The following is a 23,357-nucleotide window of genomic DNA, read 5'->3' on the forward strand; positions in this document are numbered from 1 at the left end:
ATGTGATAAGGTCTTCCCAAAGCTCAATACATAACACCCCTTCCCCTTTTAAGGAACAGACCTTATAACCCTTGACATTTAAGGATTATGATTTACTCCCAACCTTCAATGTTTAATTGAATGTTTCACCCCATTCAAGGTAGAATAATCATAACACGACCTTCTCGGATGTGCAGTGTATAGGTTGCATGCAATGAGACTAAAGACAGCTTTGCTGTTCTGCCAGTAGTATTACACCACCTAAAAGTACAAGTGGACAACAATGAAATTAAAGAATGATTTTCTGAGATATTTACTCTCTGTTAATCCCTTTTCAGTATGCAATGCAACCTAATACATGTTGATCCCCAGAAAACAATGGGCATGCCCACAAGCTGGTAATCAATTTTACACAATGCTTTGTCTTATTTGACTACATAGTCAGCAAGGTATGCAGGTGGCCTGTGAGGCCGTGAGGAATGTCTTTGAGTTCCACCCACTTTGTGGTGTACCAACTTATCTGGCACGCCAGGTGAGTTCATGCTCTCCTGTGCTGGAGAATCTGAGGATGGAGGATTGCTCTGGCTGGCCTCGCCCGGTAGGCCCATCCCAGAGTCAAAACTTGAAGCAGAGTGAGCACAGCAGTCACTGGAGTTTGGCTGATCCGACTGATCAGGGGCTCCATGTTGCACCTCCATGCTGTCTTGGTCCTCTTCAGACTCGAAACCTGCTGTGTGCTGAAAATGCTGATAGGGAGGATAAGAGCTAGCCTGTGTGCCAGCTTGATAACTATGAGAGGGACTAGTACCCCCATACTCAGTGACCGTTCTTGAAATCTCTTCCTTAGTTGGTCCACATGCCGTCTTACCAGACGCCCTCCCTCCACCCCTACTGTGTATGATAGGGGCCCTGATTTGTCAACCACCTTCCCCGGAACCCACAAATGTCCCGGCCCATAATTTCTGGCCCAGACCAAGTCACCAGGTTGTAGCCCCCTCGGGGGTTTGGGTTGAGCAGCATTCTGTCTGGATGGAGTCTGTCCAGCTTAGTGATGAGGCGTCTGCCCAAGCGAAGCTCCACAGGACTTTTTCCTGTGGCTGTACAAGGTGTGGAGTGTTGACAAAGTAGAAAGTCTGCTAGTCTGTGGTTTCAGTCACCTGTGATGATGTGCTTGAGTGTTTCTTTGTTCATTCTCACCATTCGTTCAGCTTGTCCATTCGACGATGGGTGGAATGGTGCAGATGTGGCATGTCTGATCATGTTTGCTTTGAGGAAAGCCTGAAACTCAGCAGCAGTACATTGAGCCCGATTGTCTGAAACCACAACATCAGGTAGCCCATGTGTAGCAAAAAGTTTCCTCAGCACCTGGATGGCCCTAGCAGTAGTCATATTGGGGACTGGAACTACTTCCAGCCATTTTGAGTGGCTATCCACTACAACTAAGAATAGCTGTCCTTGAAAAGGCCCAGCGTAATCAATATGAATCCTGGACCAGGGCATGTGAGTTGCCTCCCATTTATGGACAGGTGCCTGAGGCATTTCAGATCTTGACCTTTGGCAAATATAGCAACCATGTACCTGCTCCTCAACAGCCTTATCTAAACCAGGCCACCACAGGTAGCTTCTAGCTAATGCTTTCATGTCCACTATACCAGGGTGACCCTCATACAAGGACTGTAGTACTCTATCCCTCAAGACTGAGGGGATAATGACTCTATTACCCCATAACAAACATCCTTTGTGTGCAGATAACTCATGCCCTCTGATAAAATAACTCTGGAATTCAGGGCCTGGACTTCTGTCTTGCCATCCTGTGAATACCCATGACAATACTCTGCTTAGAATTCTATCTGTAGCAGTTTCAGCAGCAATGTCCCCAGCATGGAGGGGGAATTCAGGTAACTCCTGTATGGACAGTATTTGTGCAGCAGGGGCTGGATCAGGATCCATAAGAGCTAAGGGTAGCCTACTGAGGCCGTTAGCATGGCCCATTTCCTTTTCAGGTTTGTGAATCATCTTGAAATTATAAGCAGACAAAAATATGGACCACCTGAGCATTCTAGGTGATAATATGTGGGGGGTTTGCTTATCTGTTGTGAATAAGCCCAAAAGAAGTTTGTGATCAGTAAATACAGTGAATTATCTTCCATATAAATAATCATGGAATTTTTTGACCCCAGCCACTATGGCTAAGGCTTCCTTATCAATTTGTGCATAATTTGTTTCAGCAACGGATAAGGTTCTAGAATAATATGCTATGGGGACTTGCTTCCCATTTTATTTCTAAGTGGCTTAGAACAGCTCCCACTCCATAGGGAGATGCATCACAAGCAATGCAAACAAGTTTAGATTCTATATAATGTGTGACAGTAGATTTGTCTGACAACAGGCCCTTAAGGTCCTGAAAACTCCTCTCATGTACATTAGTCCAATTCCAGACAGCCTTCTTATCAAGCAGCCTGTGGAGGGGCTCTGCTATAGCTGCCTTATGAGGCAGAAATGTATGATAAAAATTCAATAAACCCAAAAATGCTTGTAATTCTGCTTTATTCTTGGGACTAGGAGCCATTTTGATGGCCTTTACCTTTGATTCTGCAGGGTGGATTCCACTGGCATCTATATGGAATCCCAAAAACTCTGTTGAAGTGACCCCATACTGCACTTGTTTCTTTTCAATTTAAGGCCCGCGTTGCATAGCCTGTGCAATACAGCCCTGAGCCTACTGGCCAAAACCTCTTCAGATTCTCCTGTGATGAGAACATCATCAAAATATGGGCAAACACCCTGAATGCCCTTAAGTGTGCATTCCATAATTTCTTGAAATATGCCTGGTGCAATGCTTACGCCAAACTGCAACCATTTGACCTTGAAAGCTCCTTTGTGTGTGAGCCGCTGCTGTGGCCTTGTCTACTGGCAGCTGCTGATACGCCTGCACCAAATCGAGCTTAGCGAAAATGGCGCCTCCCTGTAAAGAGGCGAGAATATGGCTGACTATCGGAACCGGGTAAGCATGCTGGTTTAAAGCTTTGTTTAGGGTGCACTTATAGTCCGTGCAAATACGAACTTCTCCATTTGGCTTAAGTGGGGTAATGATAGGGGTTTCCCATTCCCCCCCTTCAACAGGCTGCAACACTCCTTGTTCCACTAATTTGTCTATTTCTGCTTCGATTTTGTGTTTTAACGCAAATGGAACTCTTCTTGGTTTTATTCTGATTGGCATTACATTAGGGTCTAATTTAAATGAAATAGGCGGCCCTGTGTAAGTTCCCAACTTAGAATCAAACACATCTGCAAATTCCTCACATACAGTTCTGAGGTCAATGTTCGATTTATGCCTGTTATCTGGATTCCCAATGCCTCAAACCAGTCAAGTCCTATCAGACTTGTTCGTTGGCCCTCTACCACTACGACATCCAGGTGCCCTAGAAACTTTTTAAATTTTACTGACAGGGTGGCCTCCCCCTTGATTTTAACATGGGTGTTCTGAAAGCCGGTCAGAATAATGCTTCAGGGCCTCAATTTCACCCAGTGATTGCTGCGGCTGCAAACATAGTTGTTTTTTTTGCCCAAGATGGCGGCGGTCGCGAGCTGAGCTCTGTAAGCTCCACGATGGGCCTCAATGATTTGGGCAGTTTAGGAAGTCCCATGGGGGCTTGATATCTCCATCAAGGTTTGGAGTGGGGAACAGTTGCCGGGCGCCATTTTCTGTGGTGCGGAGGCCGTCTTTTCCCCCTGGAGTGGCTGCGTTGATTAAAGATCGAGGATCAGCCTCACCACTGCGGATCAGCTGTGGATGCCACGGATCAGCTGTGGACACCATTTTTGGCGGCGCGGAGGTTTCTCCCTCCCTCTGGAATGGTGGTGAGGTTTGAGAGGCTCTGGCAGCTGCAGACTGATCTTGCCGCCTTAGAACAACTGCTGGACGTCGTTTTTACAGTGCTGTGGCCTCCCCCCCCCCCCGGAGTGGCAATGACAGCTGGGAGATTATGGTGGCTGAAGATTGATTTTGCCGCTTTGGAATCAGCTGACAGGCGCCGTTTTTGCGGCACGAAGACTCTTCCCTCTTCCAGAGTGACAATAGTGGCTAGGAGGCCCCCTCTCTCCCTCCTCGGAGTGGCAGCTGTGGCCTGGCAGATTGTGACGGCCGAGGATTGATCTAGCACCTTGGAACAGTTGGTAGACACTGTTTTGTTTTCCTTCCTTTTGAAACGGTGACAATGGCCGGGATATCATGGCGGCTTCAAGATTGACTGTGGCCGCAATTTTGCGCCTTGGAAATGTTTATGGGCACTGCTTTATGATGCGGTGGCCCCCCCTCCGGAAGCATGTCCCTGGAACACCTCCGCCAATTACCATCTTGCCACCCATTGGGTCAGCTTGGCTGGACATGGACATGGTTTATATGTTCTTGCTTCTGTGACTTTCCTTTAAATAGCCTGAAATGGACCCAGGAATCGACCGTGATGAGAGGGCGGTTGAATTGACCATCAACCCACCCCACTGATGTGAGAGATCAGTTGGGGTGGGTCTATCCCAGTAGTCCGTGATCAGTCTACCCCAGATTCGACACCTCAACTGTTGTAAGAGGACAGTTGTGGCTCCTTTGTCTGGTTGCCAGCTCGGCTGAGAGTGGGGCCGGCTCGGTGGATCTGAGACACTCTCCGGACTTAATATTACTTTAACATCATTTCAGTGTTAGTTGACCAGTGTTAGAGGACCCAGATTGTTGGGGGCAATTAAGCTGACTTTGTAATAATGCCGCTTGGGGTGTGTGTGAAAGCCCTAATAAGCAGGCATATACATAGGATGAAGGCTACTGCTAAGCTTGTAAGCCACCCTGAGTCTTCAGAGAAGGGCGGGATATAAATGGAATTAAAATAATAAAAAAATACCTGCTCATAACTGCCCTAAGTGGACATTGTTAGTATATGGTTCGGTTGTGTTATTCGGTTGTATGCTCTCAGGAGGGTTCCTCCCTCCTGGGTACGACCTGTTGCTCTTTCTTTTACTTCCCTTAAGGACGGGCCCAATTGTTGGGACCCCAAGAGGTGGTTGGGCATAGACAGGGGCCAATGGTGGAAACGTATTAAGAGGCCCCTGGTATGTTTTTTAGCCGGTTGTTTTAAGGGGTTAGGGAGGGGGGAATGGTAGGATTGGGAGGGATATAGGATGTATTTTATCAACCGGTTGTCAGTCCGGGCCTGAGATGGTTCCCGGCAAGATCGGGTTGGGGACCTCAGTTTTCCCAGCAGTGGGGTGGGGTTTGAAATCCCCATGACAATTGGGAATGGCAGCAGGTGGTTACACAGAGGGCCATATCAACATCTGGGATCACGCCCCCACTGTCTTCAAGCGGTGGCACGCTCCGACCCTCTGGTTGGTACCCGCTTATCCGGGGGTGGGGGGGATCAGGCCCCTGAGCTCAGGCTGGTATATTTTAACGCCAGATCCATTGTGAACAAAGCTCTCCTCGTCTGTGATTTGATCAAGGAGGAACGCGCAGATCTGGCATGCATTACGGAAACCTGGTTGGGCTCAGAGGGAGGTGTCCCTCTGACTGAGCTTTGCCCTCCAGGTTTCTGTGTGCTTCACCAGCCGCGGGCTCAGGGTAGGGGTGGGGGTGTGGCGGTGGTTATACGGGAAACCTTATGTCTGCGGGAAACCACTGTTGTACAGATGGGCGGGAGTGAGTCACTCCTCCTGAGGTGCGGCCCTGGGGCTCAGTTGGGCTTGTTGCTGACATACCTGGTGCCCAGCAGTGTAGCAATGGCCCTGCCCGGGCTTCTTGACGCCCTTTCAGGGTTGGTGGTTGAGTTTCCCACACTTATAGTTCTAGGCAACTATAACCTTCCTTCCCTAGGGGGATTGTCAGAGTTAGCTCGGGAGTTCATGGCCTCCATGACGGCCATGGACCTGACCCAAATAATTCAGGGTCCAACTCATGAGGGGGGTCACACTCTCGACCTAGTTTTTCTATCTGGACAGTGGCTTGATGATCTGGGAGGGGGCTCGCCAACTATTGTCCCCCTGTCATGGTCTGATCATCATCTCCTGCGGTTGGTCTTCCGTTTTGCCACCCCTCGCTGCTGGGCTGCGGAACCGACCAGGTGGTTCCACCCCAGGCGCCTAATGGATCCGAAACGGTTCCAGACGGCGCTTGGGTCTATACCTACTTCCCTCACTCACAGCCTGGCCGACGCCTTGGTGGAGGCCTGGGAAAGGGCTGCCACCGAGGCGCTCAACCGTGTTGTACCCTTGCGACCCGATCCGGCGCAGATCCCGATGGGCCCCATGGTTTTTTGTGGAGCTCCGGGAGATGAAGCATCGGAGACAGGGTCTGGAGAGCTGTTGGAGATTCAGCCGATCTGAATCTGACCGATTGCGGTTGAAAGCCGCTATCAGGACTTACCTCGTGGTGATGAGGACAGCGAAGTCTAATTACTTTGCTGCCCTCATCGCGTCCGCAGATAACCGCCCGGCCACCCTGTTTAGGGTGACCCGCTCCCTCCTTAATCAGGAGGTGAGGGAGGAGCCCTTGCAGGGGTGGGGCGGGGAGTTTAGTCATCATCTTGCGGACAAAATCGCTCAGATTTGGGCCTGTTTGGACTCTGACTGGGCAGAGACTGACAGGGAGGAATCAAGCGGTCTTGAGAATGTCATTTGGAGTGAATTCGATCCTGTGACCCTGGATGAGGTGGACAGGATCATGAGGAGACTGAGTTCCACCACGTGTTTATTAGACCCGTGCCCCTCCTGGCTGGTGTATTCAGCTCGGGAAGAGACACGAGGCTGGTTCCAGGCAGTAATAACTGCTTCTTTGAGAGAGGGTACCTTCCCTACCGCCTTGAAGGAGGCGGTGGTGAGGCCCCTCAAGAAGCCTGCTCTGGACCTGGCTATTTTGAACAACTATCGTCGGGTCTCCAACCTTCGCTTTTTAGTGAAGGTTGTCGAGAGCGTGGTGGCGCATCATCTTCCTTTCTTCCTGGAGGAAACTGATAATCTAGACCCGTACCAATCGGGCTTTAGGCCCGGGTACAGCACGGAGATGGCATTGGTCACACTGGTGAATGATCTCTGGCGGGCTCGGGACAGGGGTTGTTCCTCTGTCCTAGTCCTGTTAGATCTCTCAGCGGCTTTTGATACCATCGACCATGGTATCCTACTGCGGTGTCTCAGGGGGTTGGGAGTGGGGGGCATTGTTTTACAGTGGTTCTCCTCCTACCTTCTGGGCCACTCGCAGTTGGTGTTGACGGGAGGGCAGAGATCCGCCCCAAGGCCTCTCGTTTGTGGAGTTCCTCAGGGGTCGGTCCTCTCTCCCCTTTTGTTCAACAACTACATGAAGCCGCTGGGTGAGCTCATTCATGGTTTTGGGGTAGGGTATCATCAGTATGCTGATGATACCCAGCTCTTTCTTTCCACCCCGAACCAACCCAGTGATGCCCTCAACGTGATGTCCCATTGCATAGAGGCAGTCTGGGTTTGGATGGGGAGAAACAGGCTTCGACTCAATTCCGCCAAGATTGAGTGGCTGTGCATACCGGCATCTCAAGAGAACCAGCTTTGTCCATCGCTAACTATGGGGGGGATGAGGTATTACCCCCCGTTGATAGGGCTCGCAACTTGGGCGTCCTCCTGGATTCACGGCTCAGTTTGGAAGATCATATAGGAGCCGTGACCAGGGGGGCTTTTGCCTAGGTTCGCTTGGTGCACCAGTTGCGGCCCTATCTGGACCGAGATGCTCTACGCACAGTCACTCATACGCTCGTGACCTCCTGGTTAGACTACTGCAATGCTTTCTACATCGGGCTGCCCTTGAGGACCACTTGGAGGCTTCAGCTGGTGCAGAATGCAGCCGCACGAGTTGTGATGGGAGTCTCCCGATACTCCTGTGTATCACCTCTTCTCCGTGAGCTGCATTGGCTTCCAGTTGCCCTCCGGGTGAGATTCAAGGTGCTGGTGATGACCTTGTTGTTGTTGTTGTTGTTAGTTGCGAAGTCGTGTCTGACCCATCGCGACCCTATGGACAATGTTCCTCCAGGCCTTCCTGTCCTCTACCATCTTCTGGAGTCCAGTTAAGCTCATGCCTACTGCTTCAGTGACTCCATCCAGCCACCTCATTCTCTGTCGTCCCCTTCTTCTATTGCCCTCAATCTTTCCCAGCATTAGGCTCTTCTCCAGTGAGTCCTTCCTCCTCATTAGGTGGCCAAAGTATTTGAGTTTTAGCTTCAGGATCTGGCCTTCTAAAGAGCAGTCAGGGTTGATCTCCTCTAGGACTGACCGGTTTGATCGCCTTGCAGTCCAAGGGACTCGCAGGAGTCTTCTCCAGCACCATAGTTCAAAGGCCTCAATTCTTTTGCGCTCAGCCTTTCTTATGGTCCAACTTTCACTGCCATACATTGCAACTGGGAAGACCATAGCCTTGACTATACGCACTTTTGTTGACAGGGTGATGTCTCTGCTTTTTAGTGTGCTGTCTAGATTTGCCATGGCTTTCCTCCCTAGGAGCAAGCGTCTTTTAATTTCTTGACTACAGTCCCCATCTGCAGTGATCTTGGAGCCCAGGAAAATAAAATCTGTCACTACCTCCATTTCTTCCCCATCTATTTGCCAGGAATTAAGAGGGCCGGATGCCATGATCTTAGTTTTCTTAATGTTTAGTTTCAACCCAACTTTTGCACTCTCCTTCTTCACTCGCAACAAGAGACTCTTCAGTTCCTCTTCACTTTCTGCCATTAGAGTGGTATCATCTGCATATCTTAGGTTGTTGATATTTCTTCCAGCAATCTTAATTCCAACTTTTGATTCATCTAGCCCTGCCTTTCTCATGATGTGCTCTGCATATAAGTTAAATAGGCAAGGCGACAGTATACAGCCTTGCCGGACTCCTTTCCCAATTTTGAACCAATCAGTGGTTCCGTGTCCAGTTCTCACTGTTGCTTCTTGGCCCGCATATAGGTTTCTCAAGAGACAAATAAGATGTTCTGGTACTCCCATCTCTTTAAGAACTTGCCACAGTTTGTTATGATCCACACAATCAAAGGCTTTAGCATAGTCAATGAAGCAGAAGTAGATGTTTTTCTGGAACTCTCTAGCTTTTTCCATGATCCAGCGTATGTTGGCGATTTGATCTCTAGTTCCTCTGCCTCTTCGAAATCCTGCCTGTACTTCTGGTAGTTCTCGATCCACATACTGCTGGAGTCTAGCTTGTAGGATTTTAAGCATAACTTTACTAGCATGAGAAATGAGTGCAATGGTGCGATAGTTTGAACATTCTTTGGCACTGCCTTTCTTTGGAATTGGAATGTAAACTGATCTTTTCCAATCCTGTGGCCACTGTTGAGTTTTCCAAATTTGCTGGCAAATTGAGTGTAGCACTTTTACTGCATCGTCTTTTAAGATTTTGAATAGCTCAGCTGGAATACTGTCACCTCCACTAGCTTTGTTGTTGCTCAGCTTTTCTAAGGCCCACTTCACTGCTTGCTTCTGTAGCTTGTCTATCTCTGTCTCTTCCTCTACTGTGGTTTCACCGCCATATTTTGTGACCTCGTGGTGGATTGATTCTTCTGTTTTGAGAAGTTTGGTGGTTTGCACTACTTGTACTGAGCCTCTGGCTGCTTCGTCAGCCATTATTTCATCTTGTGCCTCCAACAGTGTTAAATTTGGTTTTGCGAATAGTTTCTGTTGGAGGGCTTTATCGCAAAGGCCACATACTAACCGATCCCTCAGGCATTCTTCCAGATTGCAGAATTTGCAAAGATGCACGGCCTGGCGCAGGCCTGCGATGAACTCTGACGCTATTTCTCCTGGGCGTTGCACTCTCTGATCAAATTTGAATCTCCATGCCATTTCGGACATTCTCGGCTTAAAATGTCTGTTCAACTTTTGCTTGAGGTCGGCAAACGATACTGACTCTATTGGCGTGGGGGCAAATAGGCTCTCCACTAGATCAAACGTTGCAGGTCCGCATATGCAAGCAGTGTTGCTGCCTTGAGGGCTTCAGCAATTTGATTTGCCCGTAGGTAATTTCGATCTGCCCGAGGTACAACGACCAATAGTCGGGGTGGCGAACGTCGAACTCTCGGAGCTTGCTGACCTTTGACATCTTCTCCTCCTGCATTCTGGATCCTGCTTCACGAGCTCAGACTGAGCCTGTGGTCGCTAGAGTATTAATACTAGCCGGCCGAAAGAGGGGGGGGGAAAGATGCCTCTTTCCACCAGCATGTAAAGCCAACCCCTCGTGACTTCAGCTCTTTGCGAAGCAGGATCCCACCTTCATCGCCACTGTTATGTTTCGGGTTCGGACAAGCAGGAAAGATGCCAGGCAGATGAGTACAGAAGAATAGTTGCTTTATTCATAACTTTAACTGTACTGAGGGTTAGGGGTATCCATGCAGTCTTTATATAGTCTCTCATAATCTGAACAACCAATCAGATTGAACCCATCATTCCCACCAAGTCGACTGCAGCCTGGACTGGAAAGTCCCATCTGTCCTGCTGGAGAACCGTTAGCTTTCCAGCGTACATGTGATAAGGTCTTCCCAAAAGCTCAATACATAACAGGCCATTTGCTGATCTCCTTCAGGGGATGCATTTTTCTCCCATTACAATATCTTCCCGCCATTCTGCTCTTAACGCTGTGTGACTCTTGTCTAGCAATTTACAGTGGCCTTTCAAGCCATGGCCACCGGCAGCACAGCCGCTAGCTCACCGCCACCTCTGCGCATGCCCAGGCAGGCTCAGCTTGTTGCCGGATCATCTCAGCCAGCTGGCCCAGCCTCTCCACACAATGAGGAGAGCTCTCTGCTGCCTGCTGAAATTGGGCAGGCTGAGTGGGGTCTGGGTGGCGTGGCACAGGGAACATGGATTCTCATGCCACAACCCTTCCCTAGCTGCTTCTTACTTGTTTGTCACTGCTACCCATGTGCACACTTGGCCTTTTTTTTGTCCTCTCGTCTCTCGCCCCTCCTCCTCCTCCTCCTCCTCAACTTCAGTGCAGCTCCAGCCGACTCTTCCTCCTCCTCCCAAGGCTGCATCTTTTTTTCTCTCTTTCTCCCGCTCAAACTGCCCCCTTTTATATCTCTTCCTGTCTCTGCCCTCTCCTCCTCCTTTCACTTCTGGGTGTGCCGGAAGTACTAATCCTGGGGCCTTGCCTCGCCTCAAACTGCCCTGCAGCTCCTGAAGTCTCACTCATGGCAAATCCTGCACTGCGCCCCTTTGGCTCATTTCCTCCCCTGCTACCCTTGGCTGGGCTGAACAGGGCTGCATACCACCTGCCAATGTACCACAGGTGGTACATGTACCACTGGTTGAAAAGGCCGTGCCTAAGTAGTCTAGACTAGACTTGTGAATCTTGCATTTTGACAATTTGTCATACAGCTTAGCATCCAATAGCTTCCACTGCACCTGTTGCACTAGTTTCACATGTTAGTCCATGGTTTCAGTGTAAATAAGGATGTCATCCAGGTACACCAAAACCCCTTTAAGTGCTCATGTAGCACCTCATTTATGAATTGCATGAATACTGCAGGGGCTCCCTGTAGTCCAAAAGGCATCACTTTAAATTGCTAGCTTCCGAGGGGGCACTTGAAGGCAGTCTTCCGCTTGTCACCTTGATTCTTATTCAATAGTACGCCTCCCTCAGGTCTAATTTTGTGAATATCTTCTGTTTGGCCAAATATCCCAACATGTCCTTCATCAGAGGGAGGGGATACATGTTTTCCATGCACACCCCATCAATCCCACAGAAATCCATGCATAATCTCAGCGACCCATCTTTCTTCTCCTTGAATAGCACTGTTGCCACCACTCAAGATTTGCCGCCTGGATAAAACCCCTTGCTAAGTTCTTATTGATATAATCCCTCATCTCCTTAATCTCCTTCGGAGTCATGGAATACATTTTCAGTTTTGGGAGTTTCCCCCCAGGCAGGATCTTGATAGCACAGTCTGTGGAGCGGTGAGGGAGCAGGACATCACATTCTCTCTCGCTGAATGTCTCCATGAGGGTTGCAGTACTCCCTTGGGACAGATTTTATTTATTTATTTATTTAAATTTATATGCCGCCCTTCTCCCTGAGGACTTAGGGTGGCTCACAACAATAAAAATTAAAAAAACATAGGATGAAAAGTTTTTAAAAAGAATTAAACAATAAATACAATAATTACGTGGCAATTTAAAAACCTGATAAAAACCTAATTAAAAACCGTAGTCAGTCCAGACCCACTTGTTGCAACAACCAAGTCTTCAGGTCACGGCAGAAGGACCTGAAGGTCAGGAGTCATCTGCCGCTCCGGGGGTAATTCATTCCAGAGGGTCGGCGCACCCACAGAGAAGGCTCTCCCCCTGGGGGTCTCCAGCCGGCATTGCCTGGCTGACGGCACCCTCCTGGAGGCCGACTCTGTGGGAGTAACAAGGCTTGCTTGAGGAAGAACACCAGCTTATTAAGGTTTCAGTTAAATGTTGCTCTCAGTTGCGGGGATGGAGGTGGTCTTGGTGCTGGCCAGGGTCCCATCATATGGATTCATCCATGGGTGGGCTCCATACCCAGGAGCCAGCAGGGCCTACCAGTCTACTCTCCCAGGCTGGGGGGAGGTGCCATTGGCAGACTGCAAGCCCTCGATCCCGGACAAGGGCCGAGTTACAGAGACATCCCTGGTTGCACACTAGTTACTCCTCTGACCACCACAGCTGTTGCTCCCACTGTTGCTGGGAGCTGTGCCAAACCTCCCTGAGGTCTGGGATCCAGTTGTGGGGCTGGCTCAGACTTCCAAGCTGCTGAGCTTCTGCTTCAGTTGCTCCACCGACTGGCTGCCGCACATTGGTAAGTAGCGTTCTCTCAGTGATAGCCATTCCAAGGTTCCTTGCTTCTACCATTCTCTGCCCAGCTCAGGGCAAGGGTAGCATAGTAGGAATTCGGCTTTGGCGGCTTTTGGCAAACTTCTCACCACTTCTCCAATTCAGGCCAGTTGAACACAGCTGCTCCACCCATCCTCCCTAGGACTGGGATTGGCTCCTTTTATTCAGCCCGCTCCCTGGGACGCATTGAGGCTGGTGGGGTTTCAAAGCTGCTTTAGACCCCACTTGGGGTCTTGTTGATCAACCCTGCCCCGGCTCCAGCTGGCTGCTCTGTTTCAGGCATCTTCTCTTGAGTCTTCACTACCCCTGTGGGGGCTACCAGGAAGAGCATAGGAGCTCAGGACCTCTCAATAGGAATTGAAGTTGAAGAGAGCTAGCATAGTGTCAAGTTCTAGCTAAGAAGCCCAGTGAAGAAAAACACCAGAGACATTGTGAATGTCAAGGTTCCGACTAATGAAACCAAATAAAGCAGAACTCAGAGGCTTGAAGTTTCCTCAAAGCACATGTTTATTGGATACATATTTTTGTCATGGTCAAAAGTGAAACCAACTCTAAAATTCCCGAGGGATTCAATGTAACCAAATGTAACAATTCCCTCCCCTCTACTATGCTATAGATCATGCTACCCAATAAAAGCAATTGGCAAAGAGCAAAACTGTCATTTTCTTCCCTCCTTCTCCCCCCCCCAACCTGTGGCAACTCAGAATGACAAAGATGGCTTCAGAAATCTTCAGATTTGATAGTGATATCTAATGTAAACTATATTAGGTATTAGCAAACCGGTACGATAGAAGGAAAGCTAGCTCTGAGAATATGGAAGGAAAGATAATTAAAAGAGTAAAACTTTCCCTCCCCTCTCTGACAGTTCAGGTCACATTGTCCGATTAATCTTCCAGTAATGAGAAGAAACTTTGGTTTGCCAAAACATCTCTTCAGCGGCTTCGGCTCTCCTGCTGATAGGGAGCACCTGTAGATCTCAAACTCCACCCCCCCCCAGTAACTGTAGACAAGCTAGAAGCACTACAGTGGTCCTAAAGACAGTAAATTTCATACCTTGACACTGTGGCTGTTAAGTTAGTTACATTAATTGGACAATGTGACCTGAACTGTCAGAGAGGGGAGGGAAAGTTTTACTCTTTTAATTATCTGTTTCCTTCCATATTTTTAGAGCTAGCTTTCCTTCTATTGTTTGTTAAGTAAATCTGGCTTCTCCATTGACTTTATCTATCAGAAGGTCACAAAAAGTGATCACATGGCTCTGGACACTGCAACCGTCATAAATATATGCCAGTTGCCAAGTGTCCAAATTTTGATCATGTGACTGAGAATACTTCAATGGTTGTTAAATGTGAAAAATGGTCACAAGTCACTTTTTCCAATGTTCTTGTAACTTCAAATGGTTACTTAATGAATGTTTGTAAGTCAAGGACTACCCAAATAGAATTGTTATACAAATATAACTGAGAATGTTACAGCAATACCTAATTTTTATCATGCATTCGTAGAACCCAGGCAATTTTCTTTGGGACTAAGTTAGTTTAGAACTTTGGAACTAAGCAGAGCTGGACCTGGTTAGCAGATGATGGAAGACTACCTGAAAATTTTCCATTGCTAGTGGGCAATGGAAAAAACATCCTGAAAGAAAGAAGTGGCAAACACTTCCATACCACCAGAAATAGAAAAGGACCATGAAATCAAGCTCAGTTGAAAGAAGACTTCCCCTTTTCTTTTAGATCATAAGTAAGCAGAATCAGCTGGGGCTTACTTATCTTACTTACAGTCTTACTGATATATTACAATATCTTCTCTTGCTACATTTCCATTTAAAAACAAATATTTTAAAGTGGTCAAATATTCAAACTGAGCACATCTTGTAATTTTTCAATAATAAATTACTGTTTGCATGAATGAATAAATGTTTACAGCATTTTCATGCCACTTTCCATTTTAAAATTATGAAGTAAGTTTAGGTTTATAAGAATTGCTATAAGGTATAGAATATAACTAATAAAATATATAAATAATTTCATAATTAGGGCAGGTGATACAATTTATTTATATTTCTATGCTACCCATCTCATTCTGCAAAGTGTTAGTCAAGAGAACTTGGATGCATTCATACACACAGGTATTCATATTTCTGTACTATTCTCCAGTTGAGAATCCAGTTTGTTCCACAATGTAAGTGCTATCATAAAGAATGCCTACTGCCACTGGACATTTAAATGATAATGATTGTACCACTTTATCATGGAATTTTCAGCTACTAAATCTACAATAAAGAACTTTGCTGAGCTCCTCCAATTAGAATAATAAATCCAAAAGCAGCTTTCAGGCCCTCACCTGATTATGTTCCTCATGAGCAAGGAAAAGGCATTCCTGGCAGAAGTGCAGAAATTGGTACCGTAAATAGCAATCTGGGGAAATTGTCAAAGGGGGGAGAGAAAATTTATTGAAGAACATTATTTTTTTTACAAAGACATGATTACTTAGAGCCAGAAAAAGACAAATATATAATATTAGGAAATATTAATGCCATGATAAAACATAACAAACAAACAAGCAAACACATTTTTACATGACTTTTGAGAATATGAAGGGAAGGGAATAAGAAGGAAAATATACTGTACTTGCCTGGATCTCTCTTATTTTGTTTGTTATGTTTTCCCATCATGTCCCCCAAGCTCAGCTAGCTTTAAAAAAGTTATTTATTTATTAATCAATAACTATTCTATCAGGCCCCCAGTTTATTTCATAACCAACTTCACAATAAAAATCAATACAGAATTAACATGAATGGGTAATTAGCATTTTCATCTGAAAACATGTACCGTATTTTCCGGCATATAAGATGACTTTTTAACCCATGAAAATCTTCTCAAAAGTCAGGGGTGCTGAAACTTTAGGGACAGGGCTGGCTGGAATACCTGGAGCGGATCTCCCACTTAGTCTGCGCAGGAAAAGCGGGACCAATTCGAGTAGAAGCTGCAGTCTGTGATTTTTTACAGGCTGGGGTCTGGGCATCTTTCCTTCTAAAGTTGAAGAGCAGCTGTAGTCTATCCCAACTTGAAAGGCAGGTGGGGAATGCCGCAGCCAGAGCAGCTGCTTAGCTCTAAGGACACATTTGACTCAGGAACTGGGCGGGCTGGCTGGAAAACCTGGCTTACAATTTAAAGCACAAATCAATGTGCTTAGCAATAGTCTTCATTCTATGTATATGCCTGCTTATTAGAGCTTTCACCCCCCCCCCACAAGCAGCATTATTACAAAGTCAGCTTATTGCTCCCAACAATCTGAGTCCTTATTTTACCTACCTCGGAAGGATGGAAGGCTGACTCAACCTTGAGCCTGGTGGGATGAGAACCTGCACTAATTGCAGGCAGCTGGTGTTACTTAAGGCTCTGTGCAGGGAAAGCTTTAGAGTGAATTAGGAAAAGTGAAAAAGTGAATTAGGAAAATAGGAAACGGTTGCTGGAATTGGGTATGTGTAGTTTAACGAAGAGAAGGGTGAGGGGTGACATGATAGCAGTGATCCAATATCTCAGGGGCTGCCACAAAGAAGAGGGAGCCAAGCTATTCTCCAAAGCACCTGAAAGCAGGACAAGAAGCAATGGATGGAAACTAGTCAAGGAGAGAAGCAACCTAGAACTAAGGAGAAAATTCCTGACAGTTAGAACAATTAACCAGTGGAACAACCTGCCACCAGAAGTGGTGAATGCTCCAACACTGGAAGTTTTTAAGAAGAGACTGGACAGCCATTTGTCTGAAATGGTATAGGGTTTCCTGCCTTAGCAGGGGGTTGGACTAGATGACCTCCAAGGTCCCTTCCAACTTCTTCTTCTTCTTCTTCTTCTTCTTCTTCTTCTTCTTCTTATTATTATTATTATTATTATTATTATTATTATTATTATTATTATTATTATTAAGTTTAATCCACTTGCACTGTTTTATGTTTACATGTTTGATGACAAACAGCCTTATGTTTATAAGTGACAGTTTTCCTACTAAGTACCTGCATGTCATAAGCATTTGAATTAAAATTACCATATTAAAATCAAATCTGATGTTATTTAATTTTTATTTGGTGTGCGTTGGAAGAGGGGTAGTCTTATACGGCGAGTATAGCCCAAACCCTATAATTTAACAGGAAATGAAGGGGGTCGTCTTATACGCCCAGTCGTCTTATACGCCGGAAAATACGGTACTAAGAATGAAGAATACAGTAACTGCTGCAGCATTGGCACAGCATCATCAGGACAAGTAAATGCACTATACAAATGACCAAGATGAATGCATTTGGCAGCCAAGTCTGCTTTAAATGTTTTAACGAATAATGAAGAATCTAAAGGAAAACTTGCAACTTCTGCCAAAGGTATAAACTCTTTAGAATAGTTCCCTTACTGTGCAGAGCATCTAGAAATCTGCATTAATGCCCTAAATAAGTCACAGGTGTTTGAATTCCTCACCATAATGTATGCATTTCTATTCAAAAACTTGATGAACTTCTCCAGACACCAGAAGCAGCATTTGAAACAGGTCAAAAGGAACTTGGCAAACATATTCTCAGAAGCTAATGGATTGCAAAACAGAACAGGAGAAAGTTCTTATTATTTTCTCTATCACATTAGAGTCATGTATCCCTCTGATTATTTACTTACTTACTTACTTACTTACTTACTTACTTACTTACTTACTTACTTGGGCTTTTACAGCACAAAATCCCTACAGGTCTTAAACTGCTACAGAATGTGACAACAAAGATCAAAATAAAAATTTAAAAAAATCTTAGCACCCTACAAACCACAATAGCACCATCCCTTGGAGGTAGGTTTACGAAAGAAATGCCTGAAAGTTTTAGCCAGTAAAAAGGATCAATACCTTTTAGTTTATGATCTAAGTATTCCAGAATGACTCGAATGACCTGAACAATGGCAAGAATCAGCGATCCAAAGGCCAGTGAACCTGTGTGATACCTATAGGGAGAAAACAGCAGCAGAGAAAGGCTGCAACACACCAGTACACATTTTCTTAAAGAGGGAGGATGACATAGTTCTTGACTGGAGTCTCTTCTGGCTGTAGGAAATGCTACTATGCTGAAGAACTGTGTCTTCTCAAGCAGCACTTGCCAGGCCCAAGAGAGACTTCTTTGTGGGTCTATGCTTTTGCAAAAGCCTCTTCAGACTTTCACAAGTTTTTGAAACTACCTGTGATGTACATCATGTTGACTCTCCTCTCACAAAGAAAACTGCAGCACTTTTCATCCAAGGGAATCTAAGTGGGCCTTGAATAAGCCTAATATCTACTTCAGTTGTAATACTGGCTTCTCAGAAATCAGCTTTCTTTTCCAAACCACAAAGCAAACAACAATTTGCAATCTCATCTTATCCAAATCGCAAAGAATTTTATACTAAGCTTGCACCTATCTTTTCTGTGAATTTAGTGGTCCTGTCAGAACCCATTTTTCCCTGTGGGGGGGCGATCCATCTCATGTCTTTCCTGTTTCTTTCTTTCTGAGGCTTCTGCCATTCCCAAGGGGGAGGGGGGAAGGTTCTGTGTTATGTTATTCTGCTTTGCTACAATGTATCCTTTCCGCTGTTCCTGCATGCTGAACTGGCTTTCCCTTGATGTTACCTTGGGGTGAGAAAAGAATGTGTCTCCGGCCATCTAGTTTATCTCTCACTGCGGAATGGAAGGTGTGAAAACCCAACAATATCTTCACAAGCATAGGAAAGGACCCCGTTATCAGCTCTTTTCCCACAGTGAACAACGCCTGGGGAGTTGCCCATTCAAACTAACCGGATGAACTATTTGGGGTGGGGTTTTGCTTGAGACTCTTTTAACCTATTGATCTGAGTGGGAAACCCTCAGATCCTGCCTATCATGCCTGCTATCAGCTTCTCCTAATAAAAGTTCCTTTTGGAAAGAAACTGTTCCAGGAGTGCTGCTTTCTTGGGATGAGGTTTTGAAGTGGGCCCTGACAGGTCCCTAATAATAATTTCCTATTCCTCCAAAAGGTAAACATTGCTGATATCAAGGCAAATGGACATTTTTCCTTTGCACCCCATTCCCTTTACCTGAGTGCTCGGCCAAAGGAGGAGAAGAGGGGAAATGCTGGCATATCATCAGGTTTTTTAAAAGCCCAGTAGTATGATGCAAAGGCCCCAGCAAGTGTAACTTGGCCCAAAGCAATGACAAAGTTGGCCAGCCAAAAGAACATGAAAATATTGAAAATCTGAAAGATGATGAGGTACTTGTGGTAGGCAGTCTCACCACCATAGAAGGCAAAGAGGCAATGTGCTCCTGGGCACAGCTTTGTGACATTGGAATTACTGAAGGTCTAAAAGAAGGAAGAAAATTGTTATTTGTTAAAGTTCCATTTAAACATCTTACTTGAAAATAATGTTGCTTTTTTATTTTATTTCCCCTAAATATATACGCAAGTTTCCAAAAATCTGGGCAGAAAAGAAATTTTGCTTTGTGAATTTCCAGAATTTGGCTTCTAGAATGTCCAGAATGTGCCAATTATTAATTCATGATATAACTGTTCCTTTTCTTTTGCTTTTCAAAAAGTAATTTAAAATAATGAACAAGGCGTAGAGCTAATTCTCCAATAAAGCTATGCTTATACTTGCTAAAATAAAACAGTGCACACTTGGGCGTATTTCTCTGGGAGAAAGTACAAACCTAGTCTCTGAACATCCCATTTTCTGGAATAGGAGGGAAATCTGCTTGACTCAGACTCTTCAGACAAGGACTGGAAGGAGTGAGCCTCATCCATGGCCCTTGCAAGAGGATCTGTCACACATTCAGCAGGAATGGACTGCTATATTCTTGTGGTTTCCAAACAGCTTAACTCAAAATATTTTCACTAGTTAATTATTTTAAGTTCCTTACCTCTGGGTTGCAAATTGTTCCAGCATATTGGCATTCTGTATCATTAAACACCTTGTAGACAGCTTCGTTAGAGGTAGACAAGAAACTAGAAGCAGTTAAGGAACTCTTTATTATAGTAATAAAAATGCCACTTTTGCTTGCCTGAGATGAATATCTGAAAACTAGGTTACCCATCCCCTTCACCCATTTATCTAGGATAGAAATAAAAATTGAGGAAGGATACACAGCAGTACTAGCCCAATAAGCAATGCAAAGACACACCAGAAAGAAAGTACAAAGTGGAAACAGAAGTGATGTCATGATGTGTCCGATAGCCCTGCAAGAGGGATGGGGAATGGGGAGAAAGAAAAAGCACATGATTCAGTTCCAGTGCCTTAGTACAGCCAGCCACAATAAAGCCTTGTTTGTTCTTTGGTCACACTGGGACTGGGTTCACCTACAGTATATCCAGGATAGTTAACAGTTTCTATTCAAGGAGTACATATTGTACACTTCACAATAGAATAGAGCTGGAACTTTTAACTTTAAAATTTAACTCCTCCCACTCCAACAGTTTTGAAAGAAATGAATAAAAAGAATGTTTTATATTTGAGATGGACAACCAGTTTATTCTCTGGCAAAAAGAGAGTATTAATCTCAATTTAGCATTTTCTCTTTTGTTTGTTGATGCAATACAGATTGATTTTCCAGCAGCAATAGATTTAGACAAGAATAGCAAGCCAATTCTGGAGAACTATAAAACTGATTAATGAGGGGATGGTTGTGGATGACACTTCCAAAAATAGAAGAGTCCACGTCAGCCTCACCTGCTAGCTTCCTTGATTAGTGCAATAGCAATGAGGATTCTCTTGCGCAAGAAGATAAGCAGTAGGACAATGATAACTTCTATAATGCACAGGATGATCACTGAATCAAAAAAAGAAGAGGAAATGACTTGATTCCTGCTCTATACGGCATTTACTAAGCAAGATAAAAACAGAAACTAGAAAAATTCTTAGAACTATTCAGAATACACTTTCATCTGTATGGAGGTTTGAAGAGATCTTTTCCAACTTTTAAATAGCTTCTAGGTCTGCTTAGTCAAAAGGCCACTAGCTAGTATACTCAAACAGGAACTCACTGAAAGCTAACCAGGTTTGCTTCAGGTGGAGATAGACACGAAAATCTGTTTGGAATCCAAGCTCCATCAAGGAGACATCAGAACCAACCTGTCCTTTCAGATGAGCATATTCCATATAACAATGAAAGATTCCTGGAAGACAAAAACAAGAGTTGGAAAAGGCAGAGAAAATGGCTGTCAAAAGCTTTGGTTTAACATTCTCATTACTGTATATCCACAATATTGCAGCCTAAATGGGGAGTGGTGATTAAAAAATACAGAAAGCAAAGCAATTCATACAGACATATTATATAAAGGCTTAGCAGAAACTTCCCCAATCTGACATTTCCAGATATGTTGCATTACAACTTTCAGAATTCAGTGGTACCCAACTCTCAGAGGTACCCAAGTCAGCCATGGGTACCTCATTAATGTATAGTCTTCCAGATACGGTTAACTCCAGTCTCCAACAGCTGATCATGGTTAGTTCACAACTGTGAGGATTTGGAATATTTTAGAAGTCTATACTCTATCCACCTCTAAACTGAAGAATGAAAATTTCCAGTAGACTTTTGCCCATAAGATTCCAGACTTGATTTAACTCACCATATCCAAGCACCAGGATCACCAGTACAATCATCACCCAAATCATGATCCCTGCCAGGAACCGGAGCAGAACAATAAATACAAGGCTGACTACCATGGAAATCACGAGACCTCTGCAGATGGAAGACAGAAAGTCTTGAAATAGTTCTTGCAAACCCAAAATCTTGCTTGATCATGGTGCTTACTGAGTGACTTTGGGACAGTGGTTAATTCAGGCCAATCCTCCTTTGTACGGCTGATATGGATTAAATTAAGGGAGATCCCCATATAAACCATCTCAAGTTTATACATTTTCTAATTTCTCCAATGTTCTGGTTTTGGGATAATTAAGCTGCAATTTCATTCTATAGTTTAGAGGGGCTATTCAGTCCTATGCTTACATTATTATCCAGTACCAGGAAACAGTGTAATCTTCAAAGATTTTCATAGCTACTTGTCTTGTCTCCAGAAGGACATTTGCTTTTCTGTAATTAAAAGCAGCACAATGTGAAACTAACAGGAGGAAAGAAAATGCAATTTCTATGGAGGTGTACATCTATCTAAAGCAGGGGTACCCAACCAGGAGTGCTCACACCCCCTAGGGGTGCGAGACAATATTCCAAGGGGTGCCAAAACTTGGGTTTTCAAAATTATAGTGTATATGCATAACTGTTGCCATTATTTCAAACTTTTGTAAGGGGTGAAAGGATATATCAGAAATGTTCTAGGGATGTGGGGTATAGAAAAGGTTGGGACCCGCTGATCTAAAGGAATGTTTTGGAATGCACAGGAGCACCTGTGAGCACCTAATTTTTATATTGATAAAGCACACACTTTTACCTAAGGCTTGCGAGGGTTTGAAAGTTGCTCCCAACTGTCTCTGCATTCACAGGAAACAGAACTGCAATCAAGGCTTTACAAACAGGCATTAGATTCATGCTCCTATATGCTCCAAAGCACCTTTTGGTTATCAAATGAAGAGCACTGCTGATCCCTAGAAGCTATGTGACATAGGCAAAGCTGTTACTAAACAAGTATTGGTTTAATATAATTGCTGAAAATGGAAAAATGCTTCCGGATGGCAAGGTGACGCCGGAGGCAGCCATTTCATGGCTGTCAGCCTCGCGGCTCCGTAGAGCCGCCGAAAACAGCGCCGATCAGCTGTTCGGCGGCTTGGAAGCCCCCACCTCGGGAGAAGAGGAGGGGGTGAGCGTCCAGGTAGGGGTAGAGCTCTCCGGGGCCGCCAGAACCTAGAGTTTTGGTGGCGGAAGGATTGAGCCCCCCCGAAGCCTGGGCATGCTCCGGACTGCGAGGCGTCTCTGCTCCGGGTTTTTTGGAGCAGAACAAGGTGTTCGCAACCATCCCTGCTAGCAAGGAAGAGCTTATGAGAACGAGGACGCAGGCAGAGCGATGCAGGAGATTTTGGTGAAGATGATGTTTTGATCTTTAACTCAATGGACTTTGCTGAATCTGCATGTGAAAGTGAGTAGTTAACAATAGAGGGTGAAAATGGCGACTATATCTTCTAAAGTTCCTGCCCTGAGGCAGCAGTCTTCGGCGAAAACTTTATTGTCCTCTGCATCTGAATCTGTATCAGCTTTTACAGTAAAAGATTTGCAGAGTTTGCTCCAAGAAACTATGGAAAAGCAAATGCAACAATTTGTTGAGATAATGGAGAAAAAGTTGGAGGAGAAGTTTACAGAGAAATTAGCAGAAATGAGAGCAGACATCACATCTGCAATGTTAAATATGGCTAAAAGCATTGAGATTTTGGATGAAAAAGTGGAAGATCTTGTTCAAAATGATACTAGAATGGAAGCCAAAATGACAGAAACTTAAAATATGCTAGCGAAAATGGATTATGATTTGATTTCGACACAGTATTTTCAGATGGAGCTTGCTTTGAGAATCAGAGGCCTAAAAGAAAATCCTAAGGAAAATTTGA

General features: G+C 45.1%; 1 protein-coding gene across 4 annotated transcripts in view; it reads right to left on the reverse strand.

The window, feature by feature from the left end:
• The window catches only part of SLC44A2 (solute carrier family 44 member 2 (CTL2 blood group)), a 172,892-nt gene that overhangs the window by 61,632 nt on the left and 87,903 nt on the right, over positions 1 to 23,357 (reverse strand). For all 4 annotated transcript variants that reach the window (XR_014024878.1, XR_014024879.1, XM_081315770.1 and 1 more), the window contains 10 exons: positions 21,814 to 21,897; positions 21,434 to 21,546; positions 20,849 to 20,980; positions 20,535 to 20,634; positions 19,952 to 20,044; positions 19,729 to 19,813; positions 18,909 to 19,171; positions 17,713 to 17,807; positions 17,301 to 17,404; positions 15,178 to 15,251 (listed from right to left, as the gene is read on the reverse strand). Coding sequence is in view for 2 of the 4 variants with exons in the window: in XM_081315770.1 (XP_081171896.1) it covers positions 15,178 to 15,251; positions 17,301 to 17,404; positions 17,713 to 17,807; positions 18,909 to 19,171; positions 19,729 to 19,813; positions 19,952 to 20,044; positions 20,535 to 20,634; positions 20,849 to 20,980; positions 21,434 to 21,546; positions 21,814 to 21,897 (1,143 nt within the window). In the remaining 2 variants the exon portion in view is untranslated. The remainder of the gene's footprint in view (positions 1 to 15,177; positions 15,252 to 17,300; positions 17,405 to 17,712; positions 17,808 to 18,908; positions 19,172 to 19,728; positions 19,814 to 19,951; positions 20,045 to 20,534; positions 20,635 to 20,848; positions 20,981 to 21,433; positions 21,547 to 21,813; positions 21,898 to 23,357) is intronic.

The sequence above is a fragment of the Vipera berus genome, assembly GCF_964194415.1.
Source record: "Vipera berus genome assembly, chromosome: 2".
Taxonomy (NCBI): Eukaryota; Metazoa; Chordata; class Lepidosauria; order Squamata; family Viperidae; genus Vipera; species Vipera berus.